The 10,897-nt window shown below is 41.1% G+C and overlaps 1 protein-coding gene across 2 annotated transcripts in view; it reads left to right on the plus strand.

The window, feature by feature from the left end:
- The window catches only part of HTATIP2 (HIV-1 Tat interactive protein 2), an 18,660-nt gene extending 8,101 nt beyond the window's left edge, over positions 1–10,559 (plus strand). Inside the window, exons 4-6 of one of the 2 annotated variants that reach the window (XM_028501370.2) lie at positions 6,139–6,276; positions 8,383–8,444; positions 9,125–10,559. In XM_028501370.2, the coding sequence (XP_028357171.1) occupies positions 6,139–6,276; positions 8,383–8,444; positions 9,125–9,350 (426 nt within the window). In that variant the 3' untranslated portion in view covers positions 9,351–10,559. The remainder of the gene's footprint in view (positions 1–6,138; positions 6,277–8,382; positions 8,445–9,124) is intronic. The other variant, XM_007122974.4, reaches the window with a different exon arrangement.
- The last annotated feature ends 338 nt before the right edge of the window (positions 10,560–10,897 follow it).

Genomic DNA, 10,897 nt, shown 5'->3' on the forward strand with positions numbered 1-10,897 from the left:
TTTAGGTCTCTAATCCATTTTGAGTTTATTTTTCTGTATGGTGTTAGGGAATGTTCTAATTTCATTCTTTTACATGTAGCTATCCAGTTTTCCCAGTGCCACTTATTGAAGGGACTGTCTTTTCTCCATTGTGTATCCTTGCCTCCTTTTTCATAGATTAGTTGACCATGGGTGCATGGGTTTATCTCTGGGCTTTCTATCCTGTTCCATTGATCCATATTTCTGTTTTTGTGCCAGTACCATACTCTCTTGATTACTGTAGCTTTGTAGTATAGTCTGAAGTCAGGAAGTCTGATTCCTACAGCTCCGTTTTTCTTTCTCAAGACTGCTTTGGCTATTCGGGGTCTTTTGTGTCTCCATACACATTTTAAGATTTTTTGTTTTAGTTCTGTAAAAAATGCCACTGGTAATTTGATGGGGATTGCACTGAATCTGTCAATTGCTTTGGGTAGTATAGTCATTTTCACAGTATTGATTCTTCCAATCTAAGAACATGGTATATTTCTCCATCTGTTTGTGTCATCTTTGATTTCTTTCATCAGTGTCTTATAGTTTTTTGCATACAGGTCTTTTACCTCCCTAGGTAGGTTTATTCCTAGGTATTTTATTCTTTTTGTTGCAGTGGTTAACTGGATTGTTTCCTTAATTTCTCTTTCTGATCTTTCGTTGTTAGTGTATAGGAATGCAAGAGATTTCTGTGCATTAATTTTGTATCCTGCTACTCTACCAAATTCATTGATTAGCTCTAGTAGTTTTCTGGTGGCATCTGATATCCTTGTCTTGTTCCTGATCTTAGAGGAAATGCTTTCAGTTTTTCACCTTTGAGAATGATGTTTGCTGTGGGTTTGTCATGTATGGCCTTTATTTTGTTGAGGTAGCTTCCCTCTATGCCCACTTTCTGGAGAGTTTTTATCATAAATGGGTGTTGAATTTTGTCAAAAGCTTTTTTTGCATCTATTGAGATGATCATATGGTTTTTATTCTTCAGTTTGTTAATATGGTGTATCACACTGATTTGCATATATTGTAGAATCCTTGCATCCCTGGGATAAACCCCACTTGATCATGGTGTATGATCCTTTCAATGTGTTGTTGGATTCTGTTGGCTAGTATTTTGTTGAGGATTTTGCATGTATATTCATCACTGGTAATAAGAATGTTTTTATATTTTTAAATGGTTAAAAATTTTCAAAGAGGACTAATGTGTCATGACATGAGAATATAAGAAATTCACATTTCAGTATCCATAAATAAAGTTTTATTGGAACATTCTCATTACTTTATATATTATTAGTGGCTACATTTGCACAATGATGGCAGAGCTGTGTAATTGCAATAGAGGCCTGCAAATTTGAAAATATTTACTGTCTCACCCTTTATTGGGAAAGTTTGCCAACCCCTGTTGTCACCTATACTATTTTATTTGATGTCTAGGAGGGGGCTTGTGAAGTGGTGAGGTCCCAGATGTTTCGTGAGACCCAGATCATAGCCTCTGTTTGGGTACCAAATGGCTGTGGGACCTTGGGTATGCTGGTTAGCTCCTGTGGGCCCCTGTCTCCTTGTCTGTACTGAGAGGGTGGTGACCACCGAAGCCCCTTTGGCCTGCAGAACTCTCTGACTTTCAAAACAGAAAGAAAGGAATGCCCCAAATGGAAAAAAATGTGTGATAACATAGAGATTGACTCAGGAATCCTCTGTATCTATAAGATTTTATTTTTCTATCCAGAGCTCTTTCTCTAACCAAGATCTTGGTTCCCCCTCTGTACATCAAATATAGACTTGCCCTCCAGGACACAAATAAATGGGGTCTCAGGTCATACCATTTGTTGTTTGTCAGTGTCTCTGTTTTCTAGTCTAATTTATAGGGTTGAATTGAAAAGGGAGTGAAGGAGAAAGAATCTGAAGCAGAAATATGGCCAAGTGGGACCCTTTGCGGAATGAATTCCTCCCTTCTTGGAAAAGGGTCTTCTTGACCTTGACTCATTCCTGCCTGCTTGCTCGTCAGTGCTGAAATACCTTGTCAGGATGAGTTGTTCTTAAGCCACAGTGTTCCCAGTTTGCAGGCATTGGTAAAGAATATTAGAAGGAATACTTAGCTTTGGATTTTCATTAAGACTTAAAATAAAGAGTAATTAGAGAATTTGTCTCCCTAGATGTTTGTAGAGCCCATGAAGACATCTCTGCTGTATCATATCAGTATATTGTGTTTATTTTTTTGAGCAGGTGCTGGGAAAGGAAATTTATAGTGGGAATTTATTTAATCATTTCCTTTTCTAGAAGGACTCTGATTCCTGTCTTAGAGTAAAACACACCAACTGTGGAATCATAAAGACACAAAGACATAATGGACTTAATGCTCTCAGAAGAGACATCTTTTTTTCTGCCATATGGTTGGGGAAACTAAATATGGTTTTTCTGAAAATTGTGTTTCTGGGATATGGAGTAGCTTGTTTTAGTTTGTTTTTCTATTCTTTTATTTGAGCTGCTAGAGAACAAGAAAGGGTTTAATAATAAGATCTTAAAGATAGCTCCTTTCTATCTATAAAGGGAGTCTTCCTCACTCCAGAGAAAATCAGTGTGTGTCGGTATCTCTGAGTCAGTGTCCGGGATCCATGTTTAAGTTTGGTTTCTGAGTCCTTGAAAGCCGTTGACCCCTTTGCTTTTGAGTTTCATTCACCAGCTAAAAGGCCACGCATCAGGGTGGGGGAAGTGAAATTCAAAGTTTGTGGGCTTGGAATGATGCGTATTTATAATCAGCTTGAGGGCTCAGAGGATTTGTGAAATCGTTTTGGATTAACAGCCATTGATTGCTAATAAAACAGTATTGAGCTTTGTCCAGAGAACAGCGGTGGAGAAAGGTATGGGCACCTTGTCGACAGGACCCATTGAGCAGGGATGATGGGCTAAGTGTGAGGGTCTCTGCAGCAGCGTGGGTGCTCGTCCTGCACGGAGCCGTTGTCAGTCCTTCGCCAGGCGGTGAAAGGAGGGACGCCAGAGGGTGATGGCTGGGGTGGTATTGATGTGCCTTAGCTGACTAATCAGATTGAAAAAGTCCCATGGTATTTATGTCACTTTAATTTTCATCAAACAATTGGAGACGGCAGGACTCTATTAAGGAGAGGTTGATGCAGAACTAAAGCCAGATAAATTGGGGTCTCAGTTTAATCAAATTATCCCTTTACTGGCCCTGGATTAAGTGAGAGGGACAGCGTCGGTCTAGAGCCTTGTGATTGGTTGAAGCTTTCCTGTATTTTTAAAGACGCTGATGAAAGAAGAAACATTTTAACAGAGACAACTCTAATACACCTTCTAAGAGATAGTGCTAAACCAGCAGCAGCAACAGAAAGGAATTTATTTCACTAGTCAACGATGTAATTTTATTGGGAATAATGAACTTGTTATCAAAATCAGTTCTGGTGAATTGGAGTGAGGGGAAGAAAATAGATGTGGAAGAGAAATAGAGTGTTTTAGAATTTTTTGATGTCGTTTTGGGTTGTTTTTCTTGGCACATTTTGAGCACATGTAAAAATCTCAATCCAGAGAATGGCTCTGAGGAGATCAATCACAGCCCACTCTCAGGATGTGCTGAGTATTAAAACTGGTTTGCTGCACACTGATTTAAGAAAGCAACAACGTGTTTCAATCAGTGTGTAGGACAGGTCGCTGAGTCCGTTATTAGGATTGAATGTCAAAGTCTATAACACAGAAGGAGATGGGGATGACTCCCGGCTAAGAGTTAAGTTTATATTCCCTAAAAAAAAGAAAGAGGAACAACACTGCCCTGCAGGTCGTGGACATAGTTAAAAATGCTCCGTAAGTGATAAGAAGAGAGGACGAGACAGGCTTTTGGGGTAACGGTGGTGCTCTATTTCTGGATCTGGGAGCTGGTTGCAGAAGATGTTTGTTAGTTTATGAACAGTTTATAGCCAGCTCTATACTTAGAATATATTTACTTTTCTCTTATGATCTATTTCAATACAAAGTTTGAGAAGTTTGCTTGGGCCCCTTGTTTTAGAATTGAATTCTGTATTTCCTATTGCTGCTGTAACAAATTGCCTCAAATTTAGTGGCTTAAAACAACGTAAGTTTTATCATCTTACAGTTTTATAGGTTAGCAGTCCGATGTGGACTTTGCTGAGATAAAATCAAGGTGTTGACAGGGCTGATTTCCTTCTGTAGGCTCTAGGGGAGAATCCATTTTCTTTACCTTTTCTGGATTCTAAAGACCACCTGCATATCTTGGTTCATGGTCCCTTCCTCCATCTTTAAGGCCAGCAATGGGGGATCAAGTGCTACTCACGTTGCCTAACTCCAGCCTCCTTTTCTGCTTCCCTTTTCCACTGTAGGGACTCTTGTGATTACATTGGGCCCAGTTGCGTACTACAGAATAACCTTTTTCAAAGTCAGCTGATTAGCAGCCTTAATTCCACCTGCAACCTTAATTCCCCTTGGACATGTAGCCTCTAACACGTTCACAGGTATGGGGATTAGGGCATGGACATCTTTGAGGGGCCATTATTCTGCCTACCACAGTTATGAATTAGTTCTGTTATTAGCTGGTGATGGTGTGAGGTAAGAAGGAACATGAGTACAGTGTGGGGAGCATGGCTCCGAGAGTCAGGAACTTGCACTCCGCTCTCAGCTCTCTCACTTATTAGCCGGTAGTTCCTGGATCGCTGGACCTTGTCGTCACATCTCCACAGTGAGGGGGTTAGGCGTGATGTTTCCTAAGGTGCCTTCTATCTATCTTATGAAAGATACATATCTCCATACAAAATACAACATTTAGGGTCAGTATCTACCAGAGGGCAGATTTTTAATTAAAAAAAAATCACTGGGGCAGTAATCCAGTCTTCAGATTTGGAATCCTCATTATATGAAACCTCATTATATAATTGTGGGTACCCATGAAGTTCAGCTTCAGTAGACTTTAGACTGCTCTTCAGCTGTACCAAGTTTGAGGATGCCAGACTTTGTGGTGGTCCCAAGAAGCTGTTACTACATGGAATTCCCTAGTCTGGGTACAGGCCGGTATCCTTCACTTAGGCCCTGGAAATCGGTCTGTAGTCTCTTGTTTGCACCATCCTCTCCCCTCTTCCTTTGATTGCCACTTAGTTCTTTTTTTTTTTTTTTTTTTTTCTAATCGGATTTACCTTTTCTCTGCTTTTGCTGGACTTTTATTAATTCATTCAAATATTTTTGGAGCACCTGCCATGTGCTGGGCATGTACTGATGCTGAGGTATGAATTAGGAAAGACCCAACCGCTACCCTCACTGGACTGAGTCTAGACCAGGGGTCTCCAAACACTCTTGATTATATACCTGTCAGTAAAAAATATTTGCAGATGCACTCCTTACTAACGTGTAAAGTGTGTTGTAAAACATACACAAAAATTGGAAATTAGATAGACTTTGTTCTCATAGTGCGTGGGTAGTGTTCTCAGTCACCCTTTGAGACCCTGCTATGTTAGAGTTGACACACAAAAAAATAGAGAAAACAGAGAGAGGGTGGTAAGGTTGTAAAGGATTAAGGATAAAGAAATGTGAGACTAAAAACAGTTTCTCGGGGACTTCCCTGGTGGTCCAGCGGTTAAGATTCTGCGCTCCCAGTGGGGGGGGCCCGGGTTTGATCCCTGGTCAGGGAACTAGATCCCACATGCCACAACTAAAGATTCCACATGCCTCAACTAAAGATTCTGCATGCCACAACAAAGATCCTGCACGCTGAGACGAAGATCCCGCACGCCACAACTAAAGACCTGGTGCAGCCAATAAATAAATAAATATTAAAAAAACAACAAAAAACCCCTCCAGTTTCTCAGCCTGATATTATTGTTCCTTTTGCTCCTTGCAGATTTTCTTGGTGTCTGTGTTTCAGTGTCATTGTCTTTGTTTTTTCATTGCAATCTGGCCTTGCTACTAAAGCTGGTACATCTATCCTGAGCATCATATTGGAGCCATTCCCAGGGTCTAAGCCTGACATTCGTGTTTTTTGGATGCATTTTATTTGAATCCCCATCCTTGTCCACCCCCCCCACCCCCCCGCAAGGACTCTTAACCTGCCACCCAAGCTGGTAAGTAATCTTTAAGATGAACTCACAGCTTTTTGGAAATAACTCACATCCTTTTCATCCTTAGGAGGGATTTGTTCATGTTGATCGAGATTACGTCCTGAAGTCTGCAGAGCTGGCAAAAGCTGGAGGGTGCAAACATTTCAACTTGCTATCCTCTAAGGGAGCTGATAAGTCAAGCAATTTTTTATATCTGCAAGTCAAGGTTTGTGCATGTTTCTATCTTTTGTATACTTTGGAGAACCCTGGCTAATTGGCAATACTAAATAATATAAAATGCTAAGTAATGCCAAAATGCATTAAATTATGCATTTTTTATAACTACAGGGACTGCTTTTTTGCAGAGATGTATTTAGTAAACAGGAGTGATTTGAAAGATAATTTCCAATGTCTTCCCCTCTGTTGATTATCTAGTCATCATGAAATGAGATGTTGCAGCCCTGGTCTTGAAGATCAGCCCAGAATCTTAGTATTAGAAGAGACTTTGAGGCAGTGATACTTAAACTTTTCCAGAGTAGATTAAGTGTTATTATTGGGTATGGTTCTTGTCCTCAAGGAATTATAATCTCCTTGTTTGGGGGGAATCCCCAAAGCCAGCCCCAAGTTTGGGAATGCACTAGAAGGCCTCCCAGGACTGCCATATAGTTATCTTCACAGCCATGATGTATTACAGTGAAAGAATATAAAGCAGAGTCAGTGCAGGGAAAAAGAAGTGCATGGAGTGAGCTCTGGAGGAATCTAGGTTCAGGCTTCCAAGGGTCTTCTGCCAGTGGAGTTACACGTGTTTCATTTCTCCAGCAATGAGTATTGCCTACCAGAGAAATTCACCTGAGCTCAGGAGTCCAGGGTTTTGATGGGGGTCAGTCACATAGGCACCCTCAGCCTAAAAAATTTACAGACTTCCAGAAGGAAAGCAAGTGTCCAGCGTAAACCACACTGTTTGTACAAATAGCTTAGGTATAGTAAAGTACCCTTGTCAGTTAGCTAATGACGGGAACACTCCTAAAATCTGAGTTCCCAGACACAGGCCAAAGGACAACCTGGCAAGCAGACCTTTCTAAGAATAGCAGTTTCAGCCTGGTACTCTTGTACACATGTTGCTAATAGAGACAAAACACATCTTTGTAAAAAGCCAACTGAGAAATGCACCCTCATAAAAACTTACATATGAATGTTTATAGAAGCATTATTCATCATAGACAAAGAGTAGAAACAACTCAAATGTCAGCTGATGCATGGATGGATAAAATGTGGCATATACCTGCAAAATAACATTGATTTAACTATGAAAATAAATGACATATTATAGCATGGGTGAACATTGAAAACATTATGCTGAATGAGAAAGGCCAGTCACAAAGGGCCACAACTTACATGACTTAATTTATAGGAAATGTCCAGGATAGGCATATCTATAGAGACAGAAAGATTAGTGGTTGGCTAGGGCTTGTGGGAGGGGATGGGAGTGAGTGCTGATTGGTACGGGGTTTCTTTTGGGGTGATGAAATAGTCTAAATTTAGATTGTGGTGAAGGTGGGACAACTCTTCTGTGAATGTATTAAAAAAGATTCATTGAAAAAAGTTTTTTTAATACACTGATTAAAATGTATTTTTTAAATATATTGATTAAAATGTATTACTGCAGATTATACAGTGCTGTAGGTTAAGTGCCAAATGAATAGTATGAACAGGCCGAGAAGGAGGCGGCGAGCAGGCTGCTTAGTTCATAGGCCTTTTAAACATCCCTGTGGCCGAGTTTCTCTGGCATTTCTGTTTATAGAGATGCCTGGCGTGAAAATTCATGGATTGTTCAACAAATTTAATTTAAAGCCTCATCCACATGCTCTGTCTCTTGAAATGTGGTGGGTTTTGTTAGGAAGTGAGTAATACAAGGGAGTCTGTGGTTCTTCTGACCTCCTGAAACTACCTGGAAGCCAAAAAGGTTAACATCCCCTGGCCTGCAGCACTGATTCTGGAGTGACGGGCAGTTCTTTTATGGCTGAACTCCTAACATGTCACTCTCTGGATCTGTTTCTTTAGGTCACATGACAGGCTGGACTGACTATGCAGCCATTTACTCATTCAGTGCATCTTTTTTCACTCTCTACTACATATCAGGATTAACTGATCTCTTCCTTAACTTCCCAGACTCTCTGGAATCTAAAAATCTAGGGGAGGATATTAACTAGTATTGAGACGTGCAGAAGTAGATCGTCTTCAAAACCCCAAGTTATTCTTGTTATTCTCTCTTAAGCATTACGTCAAGTTGGTCTTGATTAAATACTAAAAATGTTTTTTTTGTTGTTAACAGGGAGAAGTGGAAGCTAGGGTTGAAGAGTTAAAATTTGATCGTTACTCCATATTTAGGCCCGGGTAAGTATTCCTACTGCCTAAGAGTACACCACTGTTGGCTATTCCCTAGAAGCTGGTTTTTCATTTGAAGAGGCTGACAAATTTCTAAGATATGAAAGAAGTTGGCTGGAGGGAGATTGCTTCTCTGAAGAACCCACTTTTAGCTTTGAAGGAAAGGGTAGACGGTTGGTGATGCCAGGTTCAGAATAGTCTGAAATTTTCTGGGTAGCTTTGGCTGCCGCCTTCTTTAAAATCCTCTTCGTGCCCAAATAAAACCATTTATGTACTGTATTAGTGTGTTTGGGCTGCCGTAACACCAACACTGCAGAATGGGAGGCTACAAGTCCAAGGTCAAAGTGCCATCAGGGTTAGTGTCGGGTGAGGCCTCTCTTCCGTCTTGTTGATTGATTGCTTCTTTTCTCTGTGTCCTCCTATGGTCTTTCTTCTGTGTGAGTGGAGAGAAAGAGAGAAATAGCTGATATCTCTTCCTTTTCTGTAAGGACACCAGTCCTATCAGATTAGGGTCCCATCCTTATGACCTAATTTAACCTTAATTAGCTCCCTAGAGGTGTGTCTTCAAATAGGATCCCACTGGGGATTAGCGCTTCATGAATTTGGGGGGACACAGTTCAATCCATAACATCCTGTATGGTCTGAATGCAACTTACCATCTCTTCCTCTGCTCTTCTTTTTCTCTTCAGAGTTCTATTGTGTGATAGGCAAGAATCTCGCCCAGGTGAATGGTTGGTTAGGAAGTTCTTTGGCTCCTTGCCAGAATCCTGGGCCGCCGGTCACTCTGTGCCAGTGATGACTGTGGTTAGAGCAATGCTGAACAACGCAGTGAGACCTAGTGACAAGAAGAAGGAACTGCTGGATAACGAGGCCATCCACGACCTGGGGAAAGCTGATGGCTCTCTCAAGCCGTGACCACACTGGAGAAATGCTTTCTATTGTCAAACGCAACACCCATCACCTAATTGGTAATTTCAGGGTCGAAAAAAAACCATGTGCTTTAACTGTGGTTTCACTATTCTCAGTCGCCCAGATCCAATCAAAAAATGATCGTGCTCTGCATCAGCATTTTAGAGCCTGATTGTACATACGTAGACATCACCCTGGGAGCCTTTCAAAAATAGAGATCCAGCGGCTCCCTGGTGGTCTAGTGTCTTGTATTCGGCACAGAAATGAGAGGTTCATAAGCCCTACCTCAGACTTTCTCAATCAGAATTTTGGGGGTATGGGCACAGAAATCTGTTCTTCTATTTAAGCTTCTCTTATGGTTCTGATGCCACTGGTTGGGAGGCCAGCTTTGAAAGCTTGTCTGCAGAGTCACATCAGCAGTGAAAACTTTATGTATTGTGCAGATGAGTCCTGAACAAAAATTGTTGACATTTGTGTCTGAGTTACCCAGTGCTGACTGCATGTTACTTGTGTAAGTGAACATTGTGCCTTACTATTTCTTTAGAATCTATAATAAAAGTTATTATATAACTGAGCTTATATAATTCATGGGAGAATTAAATAGAAGAATTAAAATAAATGGACAAGTTGTGGGTTCCCTTAGATTGTTAGAAAATGCCCAAGTATCGGTGGTAATATGCAGTATTTTGGCCAATGGGATTATAGAATAGCAGCTAATATATATCAAGTGCTTGCTCATTGCCAGCTTTTACACATGATGTCTGTCCTTTAACCCTCCAAACAATCTTTATAATTCTTACAGGCAGTACTATCATCCCCCTATCTTAGGTGGGGAAACCGAGGCTCACTGTGGTTAAATGCCTTGCCCGAGGGCTTAAAGCTGAAGCTAGGAAATGGCAGAGCCAGGATTCTAACCCAAGTGAGCCTGAATCCATAGCTTCTGTTTTTTGGGTTTTTTTGTGTGGTACGGGGGCCTCTCACTGCTGTGGCCTCTCCTGTTGCGGAGCACAGGCTCCGGACGCACAGGCTCAGCGGCCATGGCTCACGGGCCCAGCCGCTCCGCAGCATGTGGGATCTTTCCGGACCGGGGCACAAACCCGTGTCCCCTGCATCGGCAGGCGGACTCTCAACAACTGCGCCACAAGGGAAGCCCCATAGCTTCTGTTTTTAACTACTCTGCAAGAACGTCCAGTATCTGTATATTTCCAGGAAGTTCCAGTTAATTGTTACTGGATCAGTACATGCCATGGATGAATAAAATAGAAATGTTTGGGTTTTCATTGGTCTAGGATCCCTCTAATGATTAACTACAAAATGTTCACATAGCCAGTAAATGTATATCTCAAAGTGCTTCACTTTAAAAACTATGGAAAAGGAAAGGAAGAGGCAGAAGGAAGGGTCAAAGTCAAGAGGAACACACTGTTAATTTCCATCATGGAACAAAGGATAGTAGTGAAATTTGTCTTAACTTCTGTGCTGGGGGAAGCAAAGTAATAAATTTCAAGCTTCAGTGGACTCCTTTAGAGTGTGTGTGTGTGTGTGTGTGTGTGTGT

This window comes from Physeter macrocephalus, chromosome 16, assembly GCF_002837175.3.
Source record: "Physeter macrocephalus isolate SW-GA chromosome 16, ASM283717v5, whole genome shotgun sequence".
NCBI classification, from domain to species: domain Eukaryota; kingdom Metazoa; phylum Chordata; class Mammalia; order Artiodactyla; family Physeteridae; genus Physeter; species Physeter macrocephalus.